Source organism: Bos grunniens, chromosome 12 (genome assembly GCF_055505025.1).
Source record: "Bos grunniens cultivar Pamir isolate PY7600 chromosome 12, Bosgru_T2T1.0, whole genome shotgun sequence".
In the NCBI taxonomy this organism is placed as follows: Eukaryota; Metazoa; Chordata; class Mammalia; order Artiodactyla; family Bovidae; genus Bos; species Bos grunniens.
The window spans coordinates 82,205,995-82,226,749 of NC_141176.1; the positions used below are offsets into that span (position 1 = coordinate 82,205,995).

The following is a 20,755-nucleotide window of genomic DNA, read 5'->3' on the forward strand; positions in this document are numbered from 1 at the left end:
GCACCAGAATCTGATTCTGAAAACACAGGTGCAGTCAGCTAGAGAGGGCTGTCTGAGCTTCGGCATTCCTGCCCTAATCTTGGCAGATAAAACTTCATAGATATTCTGACAGCTGAGAACTGTCTTTTTGAAATTCACATTGACTTTCTGTCTCTCAGGATTTTTTGTTTTAAACACTCTCCTCCCACCTTAGACAAGTAGATCCAACAACAAATCTTCTCTCTACAAGGTTCGTTCTCAGACATCCTTAGGGGCTGACCAATACCAACACAGGTCTACACGTGACCTGTATAAATGTATCATTGCTATACACACCTGCTGCTGCTGCTGCTGCTGCTAAGTTGCTTCAGTCGTGTCTGACTCTGTGCGACCCCATAGATGGCAGCCCACCAGGCCCCCCGGTCCCTGGGATTCTCCAGGCAAGAATACTGGAGTGGGTTGCCATTTCCTTCTCCAAAGCATGAAAGTGAAAAGTGAAAGTGAAGTCGCTCAGTCGTGTCTGACTCCCAGAGACCCCATGGACTGCAGCCTACCAGGCTCCTCCGTCCATGGGATTTTCCAGGCAAGAGTACTGGAATGGGGTGACATTGCCTTCTCCGGCTATACACACCTACAGTTTAGTAAATTACCATTCTGAATATATGTGACAGAATTTCACACCAAATTCTATTATCTTATTAATAATAATATAATATAATAATATATATTATAAGATATAATGATATAATAACTAATATTGTTTAACTGGAAAGTGTAGGATTACAACTCAACCCCACTATGCGTTTTGCTCACTAGTTGACCCATTTCCTAACCAGCTTGCTACCTTGATTTCACATGAAGTAAAATACTTGCCCCTGTCTAATTTATTCCCTCTGCCTCTGATAATACAATAATAATTCTGCCCTCATTCTGCCTAAAAATGCAGGGACAGACAGAAGAAATCCATGATATCACTAAGACATGTCACTGGATCAACCAACTACATAGTCATAAAAGCATTGAGACAATTTAGCAAGAAAGCACATGGCCTTCCCAGACTAGGATACAGGAGGACACCTAGAAAGAAAACGGCAGCATCTAAACTTCCACGTGGCCCATTGCAATTACTGTGATGGGGATCAAAGCTGAAATTCAAGCTCCTTAATCTTTGAAAAAGCTTCCCCTAAACAGAACTTAACACTCTTCATCAATCTTGGCTAGCAAAATGTCAATGAGTTCTTTGCTGTTCCTAGAATATTTATGTCTGGTATCCCCAGAAAAGTTGTTACAGGCGAAAGGAAAAAAGGAGTTTTTCTCAAAGTTTTAATCATCTGTTTCTACAACTGCTTATACATCCAGGTTCTCTGTTGGTGAGATAAAAAAATGAAATTATAAGTGTATCTTATTTCTGGGGTTGGTATGTTTCTGAAGCAACTGGATCTCCAGTTTTCAACTAAAACTTTTCATTCTAGGCTGCAAAACTAGAAATAACTTTGTTACTCTAACTGATACTAAGAAGAACAGATACCAATATTTCATGCTCAAAGAAACTTGAGATAACCTTTAGCTTCCTCAGAGCACAGTGCAGGAAAAATATGTCAACATGGAGTCTAATTTATAATCATCTAATTTAACTCCTCATGTTAACAAAACTGTTGTCAAAATCACAGAGGAAAGACTTCATTCTGAGGTTTCCATTTATTCATCCTTTAGTTGGGTAACCTATTCTTGTAATGAAGTTTTCAAGGGCACTGTATTTTGGGGCATGATTTGAAACCATTTATCAGTGGAACATCCCACTAATGCTCAATTTCATTTCTGTGGCATTCCTAATTTTTCAGGAAAGAACTAAAGAATCATCATTTTCTCCACAAGTATCTCTCACAAGTTTGAACAAGTGAATATTTGTGAAAATTCTCACCTTTGTTGTAAACTGGAAGCTCTTAAATTTGATGGGGGGAGAAAAAACTTCAAGGAATATGATTTGATGATTGTTATTAACATGGAAGTTTCCAAAGACAATTGAACATATAGAAAACTGTATATATAGCAAGTGATGTTCTGGGGAGTGGGATTAAAAAGAAGGTGGAAGGAAGGCTTTTTAATGTCAAGTGTTTCAATAGGATCTGCTTATTTGTTTGTTACAAGCATATATTAGTTTTTAAAATTAAACAACAAAGAATCAAAGAAGCTTCAAAAAAAAGGCAGAGTCAGGGGCGGGGGGCGGTAGTTTAATTCAGGACAGAGAAGTCTAGGATGATAACGGCATCAGGTAGAGAAGAAGGACGCTCCAAGGTTAAATCCCAGGACAGCAAGGGCAGTAACTGGAGTCTCCAATGGATGGATGTGACTCCAGGCTGCCAAGCATCTAACGCGACTGGGGTTCCATCACTTCTCACTGGCCTGGAAGCTGCTGTGGGTCACTGAGCACAGGACAGTCTGAAAGGCTTCAAGCAGCCATCTAAAGAGCTGCTCACAACAAAAGCTATGCTGAGTGCCCTGCCGGCAGCTACTGAGTTCCCAGAAACAGCACCTGTCACTGCATCAGTGAGGAACATGTTAGGACGTTCCTGGATGTCAGGAGCCCCAAACTCTTCTCAGTGAGCCCACGCACAGTTCAGGGCCTCTCTCCAGGCAGTCTCCCAAAGTGACAGCTTAAAATGACGCCTGACAAAACCTTCTGCCACTTCTGAGCCAATCCCATCCTTAAGACTCCAAGGCACTGGGCAAAACCCTTAAAATCCTCTTCAAACAAATTTCCTAAGATGTAGGAGGCACTTGTGTCTACAGAATTAGCTCAGACTATGGACAGGGAAGTCTGGCGTGCTGCAGTCCATGGGGTCTCAAAAGTCGAACACAACTGAGCGACTGAACTGATACCACTTCTATTCAAGATAACAGACAAATGCTTGAGAAAACATTTGTGTTATATATGTATGTGTGTTTTATGCATATGAATATGCACGTAGTCACAGATATGCACACACATAACATATATTCATATCTGTGTGTGTACACACACACACATATAACACATATATGTAAAACAATACCAATAAAAAATCAAGTCATGAGGGAACACTTGGAATAAGATAATGGCAATAAATTTTCTCCCTAAAATAGCATCTCTTCATCTTTTTAATTCCCTAAATGAACTAACCCAACAATAAACCAAGAGACAAAAAAGAACTATTTGTAAAGCTCGACCGCACGGTGCTATTTACCCTCACCTGAAAGTCATCATACGGGAAGAGCAGCATCTCCCGTAGACAGTCGTTCAGGATCTGTGTCTTCTTCTGGACGATGACATTTTCATAGTCCAGTGGCTCAATGAGCTTTGGCTTGGCCTGGAAGGTGAAGAGATAAGCAATTGAAACACCTACAGATAAACGCAACTTCTCAAGACTGAAGAACTTTATACATCTTGCATGCGTTCGCTCAGTCGTGTCCAACTCTTCGCGACCCCTAACTCTATGTAGCCCATCAGGCTCCTCTGCCCATGGAATTTCCCAGGCAAGAATAAACTGGCTGAAGTGGGTAGTCATTTCCTTCTCCAGGGGACCTTCCCAACACAGGGATTAAAGCCGAGTCTCCTGCAATGGTAGGCAGATTCTTTACCACTGAGCCACCCAGGAAGCCCAAAGCATAGGTCCCTTATCCATACTACTCTACATGTTTTTGCATTCTCCAACTTCTCTACAATGAGAGTGTGGCAGCTTTGCTATCAGGAAGAATCAAAAGCAAGAGAAACAAGTTGTTTTCAAAAGAACAGAAGACACTTCCTGGTCCTCTGCTTGTTTGGTTATTTAAATACAAAGGAGGCTATGGGGTCTGGTGGAACTTCAGTCACATCTTGGGTCACCCCTGGCTAGGTCAGTCCCCTACTAAGCCTTAAGCTTTGCCAGAGCCACTCTGGGAATCCAGCCATGATCTGGCAACGATGGCCAGTGGCTCCAGCTATGACCATCTCTTCTTGATCCTGGGCTAACCCTAACCCTAACCCTGGGCTTAAAACATCCACAGAGCTCAATATTTTATATAAAACTCTGTGAAACTCAGTTCTCTGAGTCTCAAAATAGCCTTGTCTAATCTGATCTATCTACCTACTTACATATGCAACACCGAAATATAGAGAAATGTGAGCGGGACTAAAACCAGGCCAGTAAGGGGGAAAAAGTACTTAAACCAGGGCTTGTGGGTGAGCCCCAGGGGATAGGGGTGGCCATCCCTAGCATGCACTAATCAGAAGAATGAGGCAACGAGCTGAAGAGAATATGCCATTTCTAGCCATTTCCAAAGTTAGTAAAAAATCTCATCTAGTTCTAGTCATTGTCACAGTGTTTAGTGATCACTTTCCACATGCAAGGCACTAACTGGGCTAACTCAACAGTAAAGATACATATTCAACTAATTATAGCACAGTACACCAAGTGCTAAAGAGATGCATGTGCATGCATGCACACACACACACAGTTATCAGAAATAAATTCATTATATCAATAAATCCTTTACTGCAATATTATTTCTGAAACTATTTATAAAAACATCCAATATATACAATTTCAACAAATGCTCTATATAGTAAAATGTCAATTCATATGTAGGAAAAATACTAAAGATATCTGGTATATGGCAACTAGATTAGAAATTCTGACAGACTGCCCTGTGTTCCTCAAATTTGTATCCTTTCCTTCCAAATAGAGCTGGACTACATTTCCCAGCCTCCCCATAGTTGGATGTGGTCACATGACTGTCTTGTGACCAATGGCATGTGAGTAGAAGGGATGTGGCCTGCTGCCAAGCCTGGCTCATAAAAAGCCTCTGCTATAGACTGACTGACTATGTCCTGAAAACCCATGTGTTGTAACCTAATCCTGAAAAACAATGGGATTTCAAAATCGGGCTTTGGGGAGGTGATTAGGTAATGAGGTAAAACCCTCATGAACAGGATTAGTGTCCTTATAAGAGAGACCTCCAAAAGCTCTCCTGTCCATTCCACCATGTGAGGACACAGCAAGAAGAGAGCATCCATGAACCGAAGTGGACCCTAGGCAAACACTAAATCTGCCCATGCCTTGATCTTAGACTTCCCAGCCTCTGGATCTGAGAGATAGCCTCTCTCCCCTGCTCCCTCCCTACGCCCCTCTGCCAGCAGCACACAGTGGACCCAGCAGTGGACTCAGGAGGCTGAGCAGAGGGTGCAACCCCAAGATGGAAGGAGTCTGGCTTCTGAATCACCCAGCAGAAGGCTGCCTGCTTACAACAGGCACTGAAACAGCCTGTGAACAAGAACTAAAGCATCTACTGTGTTCCGCCATGGAGTTCTCAGTTTTCTTACTGAGGCAGTCACCTTGCTCTATGCTATGCTAAGTCACTTCAGTCATGTCCGACTCTGTGTGACCCCATAGACGGCAGCCTACCAGGCTCCCCTGTCCCTGGGATTCTCCAGGCAAGAATACTGGAGTGGGTTGCCATTTCCTTCTTCAATGCATGAAAGGGAAAAGTGAAAGTGAAGTCACTCAGTCGTGTCCGACTCTTAGCGACCCCATGGACTGCAGCCTACCAGGCTCCTCCGTCCATGGATTTTCCAGGCAAGAGTACTGGAGTGGGGTGCCATTGCCTTCTCCGCACCTTGCTCTAGAAGTATAAAATGCTCATCTTTAATGTCAATTACTTGATTTAAGTAGACTCTACAAAACATGCTGAGAAAAAAAAATAGTGCCCAAATAAGTGCACAATTATTATAAAAGTACATGTTTATGGATGGAGATTAAAAATATATACAATCAAAAAAAGTAAAGCTATCTTGTGAAAAGTGGATGTAATTTCTTCTTTCAAAATATTGGTAATGTTAAACTGTTTTTACATTTAAAAGAGGCCCAAAAAGATTTGAAAGCAAAAGCAAAAGTCACTCAGTTGTGTCCGATTCTTTGCAATCCCATGGACTATACAGTCCATGGAATTCTTCAGGCCAGAGTACTGGAGTGGGTAGTTGTTTTCAAGTAAGAACTGTCACAGAAAATGAAAGTCTTCTCCAAAGTATGTTGCTATGCTATGCTAAGTCACTTCAGTCGTGTCTGACTCTGTGCGACCCCATAGATGGCAGCCCACCAGGCTCCGCTGTCCCTGGGATTCTCCAGGCAAGAACAGTGGAGTGGGTTGCCATTTCCTTCTCCAATGCATGAAAGAGAAGAGTGAAAGTGAAGTCACTCAGTCGTGTCTGACTCTTAGCGACCCCATGGACTTCAGTCTACCAGGCTCCTCCATCCATGGATTTTCCAGGCAAGAGTACTGGAGTGGGGTGCCATTGCCTTCTCCGCCAAAGTATGTTAATTCAACTTAAATCATTTCCTCCTTTATTTCAGTTTGTTATGCTGTATATAGTAATCAGTCTACGGGTGCTTGTTGGCAAAATGGATGTTAACTGTCCACATTCAAATAACTGATGTGTTTCCTGCCCACGGACCGATACAGACAATACGTTTACATCTTAAGTGCATTTAATGACAGCTCTCGCCATTTGACTGAACTTGGACTTCTTAAATCTTCCATAAATGAAAACTATCTACATAGTCATAGATCACTTTTGCTGTTTAGCACAACAACTAATGCTTTTGTTAATGAGGTTAATTATTGTTTTCCCCTGAAGGTATCTTGGCAGTATTTAATGTAACATTGTAGGTATTAGGGCTACCTTGCTTCTGTGGGCCGCTGTTAACTTTCAAGGTGTTTTCACACAGATGATCACACTTAATCCACTGTTAAATTAATTAAACCCAGAGGCCATCAGTCTGAGGTGCTTCTAATGCCATAGGTGGCTGCCTATGTAAGCAAACGGAAATGTAAGCCTGTAAATGCCTCAAGGTTATGAAATCAAAACACTAAGGACAACCCGGCACAAGCAGCCAACCAGGCTCCGTGCTGGAGCCAGTCGACAGCTCCTTTCTTTGCTTCTGCGCTTTTCTTTACAGAAGTCTCTCCCCAGCTCCTACCATCAGAGCACTCCCAACCTCTGGGAATTGGGTATTGCTCAATTCAAATCTATTTTTGCTCAAACCAACCCTTGAAATGTTTAATATGCCTCAGGCTATCCTTTAACACCACAAAGAGGTAGGCGTGGAAACATCACTCCATTCGAAGGAGCCCCAGAACAGAGGATCAGGAGTTGAGCTCACGGCCTGACGCTAACCGCCACCCAGTAGCCAGCAGACGGGACGAGAACACAGTCTCCTGTCCATCAGAAGTCTTCCTTCCCCAGGCTGCCTTGTGAAGGGTCAGTGCTCACCAATGCTCAACCGCAGTACAGTGTCGACCTCTCTTTTAAAAGACGGATGGTGCATGTGAATCAGGAAAACTCATAGGAGGATGGCAATGTTTCAAAGCCTACCTCTCAGGGAAGAATTAGAAATAAAGGAAATCTCAGGGAAGAATCGGAGAAGGCAATGGCACCCCACTCCAGTACTCTTGCCTGGAGGATCCCAGGGACGGGAGAGCCTGGTGGGCTGCCGTCTATGGGGTCGCACAGAGTCGGACACGACTAAAGCAACTTAGCAGCAGCAGCAGGGAAGAATAACATGTCTTCTGTGGTCTCCAGGACTGGGAAGAGTTGACATGTGTACACACCCTTAAGTTGCTCAATGAAACGACTCCTGGAGACCTGTCCGGGGGGAGGTTTTCAGCAACTGCACAGGGCACTGTCCCTGACAGAGCCACTGACTCCAGGGGAAAGGGACCAGAGGAGAGCCACCCACCCACCTGCTGCCTAAGAGCAAGGCATAAAGCTCCTGCTTCCAACACGGATAGCTGGCCCAGTGCCTGCCTTCCACACGTGGCTTTTAGGAGGAGGGAAGAAAGAAACCATCAGAGGATAAAGGCTGAGAGTGGAGACTGGTGAAGAAGGACAGGAAAAGGGCCAAGATTGAGATGGGGGAGAAGAAGAGTCACAGGTGACAGCCACCTTGGGGTGGCAGAAGTAGAAGATACAGAGATGGAGGAAACATAAGGGCAAGATAAAGACAGCAACAGGAGACACACAGAAATGACAGAGAGGGGGGCTTGGGAGACGTGAGGGGGCCGGTATCTACCAAGCTGTGGGTTAAGACGTGAGGGGGCCAGTATCTACCAAGCTGTGGGTTAAGACGTGAGGGGGCCAGTATCTACCAAGCTGCGGGTTAAGATGTGAGGGGGCCAGTATCTACCAAGCTGTGGGTTAAGAGCACAATTGCCTATTTTCCACTCCTCTTTAAACTGATGATTCACTGGTTACAGCTGTTCGCTGTTCTTCAGCTCCACTAAGCTTTTCCAGCTGGTCACATGTGTTTTCTTTTTTTTGGTGGGGGGGCTGGTGTCGGGGGGAAACCTCAGCCTACCAGTGTAGGAAGCTGGCCTGCAGCATCACTGGTGACAGAAATGACACACAAATAGCACAACGACTCGATGGACATGAGTTTGAGCAAGCTCCGGGAGTTGTTGATGGACAGGGAGCCCTGGTGTGTTGCAGTCCATGGGGTCGCAAAGAGTCGGACATGACTGAGCAACTGAACTGAAGAGCAAAACGAGATTAAGTTAATTATCAGACAGCCGGACTCCTGGTTCAGAAGTAAGAGGCTTAGCACAGAGCTGGCTCATGACCTTGGCTTTAAAGCCATCTCGACAAACCTAAGCTCAATGTTTCTCCTGGTGACATGACTCAAGAGTGTTAGACGGCACCCCACAATCCTGCATTCCTTGCAATTGCCCGGCCATGAGGCCAAAGAAAGAACCTGGAGTCAGTGATAGAGAAAATCAATGATGTACTGGACGGGGACTCTTACAAGTCAGAGGCCATGTACAGCTGACGGGAGGCAGGACACGACAGCAATCTTCACTGCAAGAGGGAGGGCTGGCCATCAGTGACAGGGGGCCTGACGTCAGAAGGGCCCCTCAGGTGCCAGGGAGCAGCTGGAATGCATGCCCTGCAGCTCTCTGGGCTGGAAGTCGCAGTGAGGATCGCTGTTTCCTGCTGATGACTTCGCACACTGGAGCCCGTCTAGACTCAGGGCTAGGACAGCCACTAGCTGAGGGGTGCAGGGGATCGGGCCAATCACACAGGGGGTTACTGATTAAACTTCCAGCTTAAGCTGGGGAGGCAACCATGCACATAAAGTAAGGCTGAGGCAGAGCCGGGCCAAGCTGGGATGTACAGAGAGCAGGAGTTCAGGCATCTTATGAAGCCTGATTATAGGAAGGGCTACTTTATTTTTTTCAATTGAGGTATAATTGACATACCAGTTCTTGATTTATGTGGGTCCAGAATTACCTAAATTGATGAATGGCCAATGCTCTTACAAAGCTCCTAGGCCATTAGAACTACCAGGTTTTGGAACTCTGCACGTTTACCTGCTTGAATTTTCAATATTCCAGGACACTTGTGTCTCCCTAGGCAGGATGGGGCTCAGCCAGCTCCCGGGTAGGATGTTTGGAACATGTCCAGTGCGTGACTGTGCTTCATAGTGTGTAAAAAGTGCAGCTCAATCTATAGTCAAGTCCTTCAGCTTCCTCCCTCGTTGGGAGCTTAAAAGTTCTTATCTATCAGACGAGCCTAGAGCCTGTTATACAGTGTGAAGTAAGTCAGAAAAAGAAAAACAAATGTCGTTTACTAATGCAAGTATGTGGAATCTAGAAAAATGGAATCCCCATATGGAATGTACCAATGAACCTATTTGCAAGGCAGGAATAGAGACTCATACATAATGTACAGACTTATGGTTATAGTCGGGCAAGAGGAGAGTGGGACAAGTTGAGAGAGCAGCACTGAAATACACACATTACCATGTGTAAAATAGCTAGCTAGTGGGAAGCTGCTGTCTGACACAGGGAGCTCAGCCTGGCACTCCGTGATGACCTGGAGGGGTGGGACGGGGTGGGAGGGAGCTTCAGGAAGGTAGGGGCTGTGGATACCTATGGCTGATTCATGCTAATGTGTGGCAGGAACCGATACAACGTTGCAAAGCAATTATCCTCCAACTAAAAATAAATACTTTTTTTTTTAAAAAGTCCTTATGTATGAACATTCATTTCTCGGTTGCTGTGAAATCAGATAGGGAGAGGACTGTGGTGCTACGAGGCCACAGCAGTCTACAGCAGTGTTTCTCAAAGCAGGGTCCGGGGAACAGCACCGTCAGCATCACCTGGGAAGCTGATACAGATGTCAATTCTGAGGCCTCCTCCCAAGCCTGAATCAGAAGCTCCAGGCAGGGACCAACCATCCTACAAGAAGCTCTCCCAGGGATTCTGAAGAACACCTGGACTACCATGATGGCCCAGGAACTGCGCTGGAATTTGTGAGTTCAGGGATGAACACGGAACAAGACCATGCTGAGAGTCTTAATCTCCCTGAGGTTATGGACCCCCTGAGACCGAGGGCCCCTCCCCTCAGAAATGTATATGCACAGTACTTGGCAAAGTTTTTACCTAGTTTGGGGCGGAGGGAGGGCTGCCCTTCCCTGGAGACTAGCTATGGAACTGAGTCAAAGAAACCCTGGAAGGTGGGAGAGGCAGGCTCGTAAACACCTGATTTAGTTTAGTGGCAGGTGCCGGCAGACACTGATGCAGAGCTGAAAGCAGAGATGAGATGGCACCAGCTGCCGTCCATGGGCTGTGAGATCTCCTCACGTCACCAAGGAAGTGCTGCCTCACCAGGGCTGAGGGAAGAATGAGAATTCTTCAGGAGGCAAGGGTTTGAATTCCTTGACCCAACAGCTCAGCCCTCCTTGGGCACGTGGATACGTGGGTTCCAGTGGCGTCTCTAACCCGGGGGCCCGGGACACAGGCAGTGCGCTTGTCACTCCCCACACAGACCCACCTGTCACAATCCTACAGCCCTTTGCAGCGGTCCACAGAGGCTTTATTTTAGCAGCAGAATCGTTGCTCTAAAAAAACAAATCTGACACAGGCAGAGCTGCCAAGAAAGTGAAAGCAGGGTTGCTCTAGCCCCGGGACAGGCAGTGCACGGCCACATAACTGGGGCACCACCTCAGCCCATCAGAAGGCAGCCTATCCCTTCTCTGACCACTGTGGCCTCGTTAGGAGCAGTCCTAGGGTGCAGTTCCTTCGGCCGTGCGTTGAAATGACCCATGAACAGCTCATCTCCCCCACTGTTAGCGCCCTGGGACAGGGCCGGTTCTCCTTGTCTCTATGCCCCCTCAGCATGGAGCCCAGGACCCAGAGACGCTGTGACAGCTTAATGCCCTTCCCTTGCACAGCCCCTCTCCAGGCTCCATACATCTCTGTTGAGGTTGACTGTTGCTTGGCATCTTGGTTTAGGAAGATTTACAGGAACGTGGCTCATTAAGTCAGTCCTCCCAACGTCATGTAGGCAATACGACAAGGAGGTACACAGAAGCGGTACCACAACACAGGTACATCCCAAGATTTTGGACCAGAACTGCTTGGAGGTATCGCAGATCAGTTGTCACACAAACTCAGAATGCCCCCAAGGCACACAGCTCCTGTATGATGACCCTAACAGAGATTTATTCAATCCTAAAAGTTCATGTGATGTCACCAAACATTGCAAAGCTAAACGCTTCTAAACTATGATTAATCAAATACAAATTTCAACTAATCTTGCTACAGGAAAGACGAAATGATCTAATTCTTGTGACACTGACTGATAACACAAAGTCATGATCGTATGAAGAGGTGATATGAGTATGAAGCCAAAAAATGTCTCAAAGAAAGTATTACTCAGGTGTGTCAAGAGGTTCACTGATTAAAATGTATTGTTTTCCTGTATTTTCGATGTCGATAATTTGGCTTTTTAAACATTGTAATTGGTTGTGATTTCTTTTCAAATTCTAAATAAATATTCACTTCTGTGCCTTATTTTGTATTTGTAACTTAAGTTATTTTTCTTAAAGCCCCCAAAGTCTAAGCTTCACTGCTCGGAAAATCTGGATCTGCTCTGATAGGGCCATATATATATCACACAGATACTGATCAAGTTGAAGGCCATCTTTAGCACAGTGGTTAAAAAAACTGAGCCCATGAAGTTACGTGGGGCTGTTATTGGGCCTCGTTGAATTAATGCTCAACACAGCCTGGCAAACAGCAGGCACATAAATGTAATTATTACTATTATGTGTTGCTTTGACCAGTAGATGGGGACGGGGGGCACTTTTAATGCCACTTTTAATAATATTATTATTAAAAGTGTTGCTGGCATGACAGCAATCTGAATTTTTTGTTCTTGAGTGAGTACTACACGTACATTCAATGTCACCAACCTGTATACAAAACCTTTCTTCTATGCTCCAAGAACATATTAAACAGACAACAATGGCTAGGACTTTCATAGAGAAGGAAAAACAAAAGGCCGAGCATGGAGAAAACTATATGATAATAAACAGAGAGGACACTGGAATTCAGGGTCTGAGCCCAAAGAAAACCCAGACAGACGCTTCCATTACAAGTGGTATTGGAAAGGACAGAACAGTCTTGGCGGGGGCGGGGATGGAGCGAGCAAACTCCTCGGGGCCCAGAGATGGTTTTCTCTCAGTGAATCAAAGCCTTGGCTTCTTTGGACAGGACTCGGAACAGCCTGAGGCTGTTCATGTGACCAGATGGTAGGAAGAAGCGGCTCCATCTGAAGGGATACCCTGGGCCCAGGTGAGCCACTGATGCCCAGGGCCCCCGTCCCCATCTACTGGTCAAAGCAGGCGGCAGCAGGCCGGCCTCCAGTGACCATGCAGCTCTCACGGGCGCCAAAGGCCAGGACCCACATGCCCTCCTGTCCATCTCCCTCAGAGCCTCGCTGAACTCAGTCCTTTCGATCGCATGTGCTGCTCTGGGCTTGGCCGCTTGACATCCACGCAAACTGAAGTTCCAGATCCACAGGCAATTGGAAGTCAGGTAATGTTCTCAGCACCAAGAAAACAAGACTCCTCTGGAATCCAGCAGAATGGGAGAGCGTCGGCCCACGAATGAGCTCAACATTGGCCAAGTGTGCACAAAGCCTCGAAAACCAGGGGATGAGCTGAACAAAAAGGCTTTCTGATTCTATTGCTCTCCCCTCTGACATGATGGCTTCCCGTGAACTTTCTAGTCATTTCTTGCCTTTGTGTGTCTGGTGATTAAATGTTAACACAAGCTGAAACCCTGAACGCCACTGCTTGAAATAGCAAACTGAGGAAACGGCAGCTCTTGGTGCACTCTATTTTAAGACATGAGAAATGCGTCGCTCTGCTTATAAAGAATTTAGGACTTCCTTGATTTATCTGTGAGCTACAAAACCTCCTCCATCGGCTGAGATGAAAAGGCTTCATGGAACTGAGTCCATTTTTCAAAATGGTGCACTTCTCCACGTTGCCCCACAGGACCCAGCACTGCTGCTGGGGTGGAGGGCGGGGAGGGGGCGCTTGCAATAAGAAGGAACGGGGCTTCCAAAGGCAGATGTTAATCCTGCAGCCCTGAGCCTTTCTGCACCACCGTCTTGCACACAACTCTCACTCCATACTCCCACCGGGAACTTCTTGGAAGCTGTCAGATTTGAAGGAACAATCCTCACCTTCCTATAATTAGGGTGAGCGCAGGACATGAGCAGCTGTCCCCCTCCCCCAGTGCAAGGGCTGTTAGCAGATAGATATGTGTTCGTTCTCTCCATGCGTTTTCATGCAGCCTGTTCACGTGCATGGTGCCAGGTCTTTGGGATCCTGAGATGAAAAGGACACAGCCTACCCCACCGCCCGAGAAAGCTCACGAGCCAGTGGGCAGGTGGACGTGTGAACGAGGCAGAACACGGTGACCGACAGCAGTGGGAACCCAGGAGTGGCGCTTGACCCACTAGAGTGAAACTGACTCTCCTCCCCTCCCCACTCCTGTTAGAGTACCAGCTACAGGAGGGGAAAGATCTCTGTTTTATTTACTGGTATTATGTCTAAATGATTTCTGCTTTGTCTAGCCCATGAAACAGAACCTGCATTGCACAGGCACGCGGTGAGTGAAGGGGCCTGACAGTGCGGTGCTTCCTAAAGGAAGTGGTTAGCACTGAGTCCGAGAGGTGAATGAGTCAGTCAGGCTTCAGGGTGGCCTGGAGACCCCTTGCAGAGAAAACGGAGAAGCCAAGGAGCATGCTCACGGGTGGAATCAGATTTTGTGGGGCCTGAAATCTGTATCATGAAAAGGGGAGTGGGGTTTAGGAAGTTGCTGGGGTCTCCTCTGAGGCCTGGTCAATCCCCTCTGAACAAGTGAGTTCAGGAAGTGAAGTGAAGCGAAGTAAAAGTCGCTCAGTCCTGTCCGACTCTTTGCAACCCCATAGACTATACAGTCCATGGAATTCTCCAGGCCAGAATACTGGAGTGGGTAGGCTTTGCCTTCTCCAGGGCATCTTCCCAACCCAAGGATGGAACCCAGGTCTCCTGCATTGCAGGCAGATTCTTTACCAGCTGGGCCACAAGGGAAGCTTAAGAATACTGGAGAGGGTAGCCTATCCCTTCTCCAGCGGATCTTCCCAACCCAGGAATCGAACCAGGATCTCCTGCATCGCAGGCGGATTCTTTAGCAACTGAGCTGTGAGGGAAGCCCTGAGTTCAGGAAGTGGCGGGCAGTTCAGGATAGCCAGGCAGAGCTCACAGCAGGCACGGGCCCCCACAGGCCAAGGGCTCGGAGCACCTCCTGTAGGCTGCAACAGCGTCACTGGAACCCAGTGTGATGCAGAAAACTGTGTTTATGAGAACTCCTTTCTGAGAGTACTGGATGCGGCTGCAAAGCACAAATGAACAAGCCACCTGAAATCAGCAGTGGACTCTTGGATGGATATGCTTAGGAAGCAATGGATAGTTACCCGCAAGGCCTCAGTTTCTCTGAATGGGTAGGAACACTGGAGGCTGAGGCGTAGAGCTCTGCGCAAGGGGTCCCACTCCACCAATGCCTCAGGCAGCCCTTGGTCCTCGTCTAACATAAACGACTCTCTGAACAGCATCTGTTTGAGGTCGTCCCAATGATTAGCTCACATGTCTCCAAGCCACCCCTGGACTACAGCCTATGGTGAAGGATGAGGCTACAGTGCAGACAGGCCATGTTGGGAAGGGCCCTGAGGAAGCCAGCAAACCAGTGAAGGAGCAAAGAGACTGAGAGACATAAAACGAGGCGCGTACATCCTCCAGCCGTGGAGAATGGCCTCCGATCTCCTTGTAACACACGCAGTCTTCTTCCCTTAACCCAGGACATTAGGACTCGGAAGACCCTGACAACCAACATCTGATCACCTTCTCCTCCAGCAATACACGTTCTTCTGCAGACTGCTAACAATGTGTGCTGGAACAAAGGCCTCAGCAGCTGTTCAGAATTGGGCATGTTTAAAATGAGCAGGAGGTTCAGTAAGAACAGAGCTGCAACTGTGCAAACGTCAGAACCTGAGATTTGTCTGGTCCAACCCTCCCGTCTCACAGACAGGGACATCTGGGAGCATGGGTGGGAGCTGTGTGACTGTCCTGAGGTCCCAGGTGGAGCTGCTGGCAAAGCTGGGCTGGTGTCTGGGGTCTCCTGACCCCTGGACTATGCTCTTCCCTGGTCCCTGCTCCTCCTCGCAGCCTCTACATTTTAAATTTTTGCACTCTCGCTGACAGCATGCACAAGCACCTGGTCCAGAAGACTGGAGAAAAGGGGGACCCTATCTTAGCGTGGACTGAGAAGAAAGCTCGAACCTCATCATGAAACCACAACAGCTGGTGAACTGGAGAATGTTTAGAAGGACCTGTAATGAACACCAAACTTGCAGACATCTAAATATATTTCTCATGCTGAAATGTGGTGCTATCCTCAGAAGAGACTAACACCAAGAATGACACACTTGTGAATACCGCTTTTTTATATTACAAACACTGATAAGATGCTGAATTCTTTTACACAGTGCTGAAATGAGCACTCAAATGAGAGAACTTGTCACTGACAGACTGTACTGAATCACCACGGCAGTGTGAGCAATACTTGGACATGCAAAATCAATCAGTCGGATGGAAGGAAAAGAGCCTGCGTTTTGTATTTGTCACTTTTATAAATAAGTGTGGTTTTCCAAAAATTATTATCCTATTACTAAAGTGAACAGAATTAGAGACTATGAAAAACTGTCGAATCAATGGCATCTAGAAAATGGAATGGCAATTGGAGGTAATAATGAAGCTAATAATACTAATTAACAAAAGCCCACATAACTGCTTGCGTGCAGTCAGCTGTGCTCAGTGCGGGGGGCACAGAGATCGAGGGGCTCAGGCGGGCCTCCTCCACGCCCTGTGCTCCTGAGAATCCTGAGCAGAGCTGAGTGCGGCCTGTGCAGACTGCACCTCAAGTGTCTTCTTTCTGCCCTGAGGCAGGGCATGAGCCAGAGAGGCAGGGAAGGGAGGGCGGAGACAGCGAACAGGCGGAGAGCCCGAGGGACGCCTCTGTACGCGTCTCTCACACACACAACATGCCAGCTGCTGATTCTCCTGACATTTTTTCACATGTGAAAAGCAACGATGGAGGCAAAAGAGAAAGACACACACCACGGTAGGTGCCTAAAGAAGTTTAGCTTCAATCTACACCACAGACTCCGTTCCCGTCAATAATTTCCCTCCCACTTTTTTTAGCATTATAGACTGAAATTCTTCACTCTTCCTATGTCAATAAAAGTTATTTTTGAAACCCTGAAATGGTCAAGTAATTAAGCTGAAAGGCTCTAAAAACCAGATTTAGTCAGATTTCAAAACAACTTACTTTAAACTACTTATCTGTGAACACTGGCGGGGAGTGGGGCGGGGAATGGAACATTCAGAACACGGTTCTGGTTCACAGGCGTTTCTGAGCACGTCATCACCAGGAAGGCAGTTCAGACACCAGCAAGGGTAGGAATGGGGTGTCAGGATTAAAGTCTTGATCCCCAAAATAATTGCTATTGTTGCAGGTGGTGATGGGTGGATGGGGGTTCATCATATCAGTCCAGTGTTTCTCAAAGTATGGCCCCAGGCCAGCAGTACCAGAGCTGCCTGGAACTTGCTGGAAATGCACATTCCCCCCAGAGCCACCAAATCAGAAATTCTGGGGGTGGGGCCAGGCAATCTGGGTGTCTGTGATGCCACCCAAGTCAGAAAACCACTCTCCTAGTCTGTCTACCTTCATGTATGTTCCAGAAATTCATATTACAAAGTGTTTTTTAAAAATCCTGGCTCGACTGCTTGTTGACTATGTGGCCTTGGGACAAATTACTCAATCTCCATATCCACATTTGAAATGGGAAAAGTACCAATTTCTCTTATCTTCATCACAGGGTCACTGAAGGGTTTCAATATTAAGTGTGTGGTACAAAGCACTGAAAAATACCACTTTCTCTTATCTTCATCGCAGGGTCACTGAAAGGTTTCAATATACAGTGCATGGTACAGAGCACTGAAAAATGCCACTTTCTTCTTACCTTTATCACAGGGTCACTGAAGGGTTTCAATATACAGTGCGTGGTTCAGAGCACTGGTCATGGGGATCATACGTAGTTAAGCTCATTCAGATACAGAGAATTTTAGTCCCTAGAGCATAAACAAGGCTTTGCTGGATCACACACAAATTCTCTCTCTAAACCTGCCCCAAAACTTTTAGGGTTGCATCACCATCTTTTCCTAGATGGGGAAACTGAACCTCAGAGGGGTTCCATGAATCAACAAAGGTCTCACAGATGGTGACCTGTGGGTCTCCTGGGGCCAAGCCCATGACCTTTCCCATGTGACACGTGACAGCACTGCAGAGTTCCAGAACAGGAAGCCCTTTCCTAAAGCCCCCACTTCTTGTCCCGGGAACGCACAACCCTGGGCCACGCCACGCTGCCCCAGCCTCCACACCTCCAGGGAGGACAGGAATCCGAGGCCTTCTGCCCACCTCTGAGATCCAGAAACATAAAGCTGCACTGAACTGCCCAGGTACCACAATCTCACATCTGGAGAGAGAAAAAGCAGAGTCCTTCCCTGAAAGATCATTTTCTGTATCAAGTATTGATACATTACAAATCATACTCCAAAATACTAAATCTTCCTGAAGAATCAGATTTGAACATGAGGTTTTAATGCCACTAGATAAAAGCTCATTCACATTATTTCCAAATACTTCAAGGACATGATTGTGGCAAGAACCCAACCTTAAACTTAAATCATGCGTTTCCTCCCCAACCCAGATTCACAAATATGACTCACTCCCACAAAAAAACCTACAACTTTTCTGATTGGAGGTGTTGAAGCTCTGGAGTGCGTATGGTTACAGACCTGCATTGTTTGGTACAGCAGCTTCTAGCTACATGTGACCATGTTGAATTTAGATGTGCTACAGGTGTAAAATAGCCAGTTTCAAAGACTTAGTATGAATAAAAGAATATATAATGCCTTGATATTTTATAAGGATTAAATGCTGAAAGGATACTACTTTTGGAAATACTGGGTTAAAAAACTGTATTACTAAAATTAATTACACATACTTACTTCACTGTAATTTGGCTACAAGAAAATTTAGAATTACATATGTGCCTCATGCTATAGTTCCACTGGGGCTTCCCTAGTGGCTCAGATGGTTAAACATCTGCCTGCAACGCGGGAGACCTGGGTTCTATCCCTGGGTCGGGAAGATCCCCTGGAGAAGGGCATGGCAACCCGCTCCAGTATTCTTGCCTGGAGAGACTGTATGAAATATACTTTTTGTTTTACAAATAATTTTTAACACTTCAGGGCAGAACAAGGAACAGAAAACTTCCTGAAATTTTCACTTAGGGAGATAAAACTACCCACATTGGAGACAAAATAGTCAGGTTAAGTTGTGACGAAGTTAAAGCAGAGAACTGGATCGTTCAGTGTTGCTAACAGGTCCCACTTAACTGTCTTCTTGGCCCTACATCTTGTGGGTCTCCACTACCCTTTCCACATACAATCAATTTACTGGGATTCTGGTAATAGGGTCACACAATGAGCTTTCCCAAATGTCCTACAAGAATCAGAGATCATGATGTTACAGTTTTGGTGGCTAATGAGCAGCAGTAGAACTGATACAGAAACGATGGGTGCTGGCTGAGAGGAAGAGAGAGACAGGTTTGGACCCTGATCACCTATGTTTGCATTTGTGTCCTTAAGTCACAAAATGTAAGCCAACATTTTACTTTAGATCAAAAATAACAGAAGCATAGGAGAGTTTGGGGGCACAATACCCACATCACATTTAGTCAAGCAGGCTCCTCTAGTGCACCCCTTTTTACTTGTTTTGGCATTTCAGCATGTTTGAATATTGGTGGCAAAACAGATGAAGGTGAAAGAGGGAAGAAAGAAGAGGGAGAAAGAACCTCAAGTCCAGTCTCTCCTAAAAGCCCTTTTGGCAACCCATGCCTTACATCCTGCAAAGGTAACAAGGGCCATGCCAGAAGGAAAGAAAATGGGGGGGGGGGGCGCGGGAGCTTTGACATTACGTCAGAGATGGAATATAAAAACAAAACACAGGGTTCCTATGGGGTGTATACCCCCGCCCCCCACTAGAGAGGAAGACTGTACAAAGCTCAGCACAACACAGCAGAGAAGCATGATAACCTAACACACTAGAATAATGATTCACGGTGAGCCATGGAGCACAGTCTTCAGGAAGATGTGGGGAGAGAGTACAGGCTTTTTTGAGGAGCTGGTATGTGACCAGGACTTGAAAGATGAAAGAAAGCGGTCAGGCAGTGAAGCCTTGCCAGGCAAAAAGCAGCGCTGTGCCCATGTGTGAAAGCACCTTGAGCAAGGAATTGAAGGCCGGGGTCGGGACGCATTTTGGGAAGTGCAGCAGACGAGAGAGACCTGCAAGCAACTTCAGCCCCGCCTCTGAGGGTCAAGTAGGCGTGCTTTGCCTTTTCTGCAAAGACAAGTTAGCGAAAGGGTTTAAGCAGGAAATGAACGGCCATTATCTGCACTGTGGAGCAACTGGCCTGGTGGCATAAAAGGGCAGGGCTCAAAGTAAGGAGAGACTGAATGTGGTTAAGTTGACCAGGGCAGCCCAGACAGCTTTTCAGAGACACGGGGCTGGAGGACAGCCATCGTGACTATCTCCATCCGGCAGAAACAATCTCGGCTTAGAAAAATCAAGTGTTTAGAAGACATAGGGCCCAGGACTTCTGACTGCGAGGGCAGGCCCTTGGCACGACCCACTTCTGCCTTAGTAGTGGTACCAACGCTCCACAGCAAGGAGACCCTGAAACAGAACTCCGGACCAGCTCCTCCCTGAGCCCTGCTGGGAAGTGGCACTTCCGCTTGTCTGGAAGACGAGCACTAAAAACTTCTCAAGCCTCAAACGACACTCGAAGAGAAACTTAGGACAGCCTATATCACATTACAGGGATATTTCCAACTTCTGGAAAGTTGAGGATAAACTATAATTTCCAAGTCTTCTTGCTTCTAAAATTAGACTCAGTCGTCTCATCTGTAGGCTCAAGCCAGATCTTCTTGCCTTTCCTGTACATTATTCCCTGCTACCACTTCTATTTGCTTCGCTGGTGGCTCAGATGGTAAAGAATCTGCCTGCAATGTGGGACTGGGTTCAATCCCTGGGTCGGGAAGGTCCCCTGGAGGAAGGCATGACAACCCACTCCAGTATTCTTGTCTGTCTAGAATCCCAGCACAGAGGAGCCTGGCGGGCTACAGTCCATGGGTTGCAAAGGGTCAGACACAACTGGGTGACTTACAGACATACCACTTCTATTTATTTCCAGGTTTGCCAATCCACTGCACTTGTCTTATTCATTACATTGGGTTGAAATCCAGTATCT

At 46.4% G+C, this 20,755-nt stretch overlaps 1 protein-coding gene across 50 annotated transcripts in view; it reads right to left on the reverse strand.

Annotated features, from left to right (window-relative positions):
- Window positions 1–20,755, reverse strand: part of DOCK9 (dedicator of cytokinesis 9) — a 298,290-nt gene that overhangs the window by 158,861 nt on the left and 118,674 nt on the right. For all 50 annotated transcript variants that reach the window (XM_086330406.1, XM_086330405.1, XM_086330365.1 and 47 more), the window contains exon 2: window positions 3,210–3,326. In XM_086330406.1, coding sequence (XP_086186532.1) covers window positions 3,210–3,239 — 30 coding nt within the window. In that variant the 5' untranslated portion in view covers window positions 3,240–3,326. The remainder of the gene's footprint in view (window positions 1–3,209; window positions 3,327–20,755) is intronic.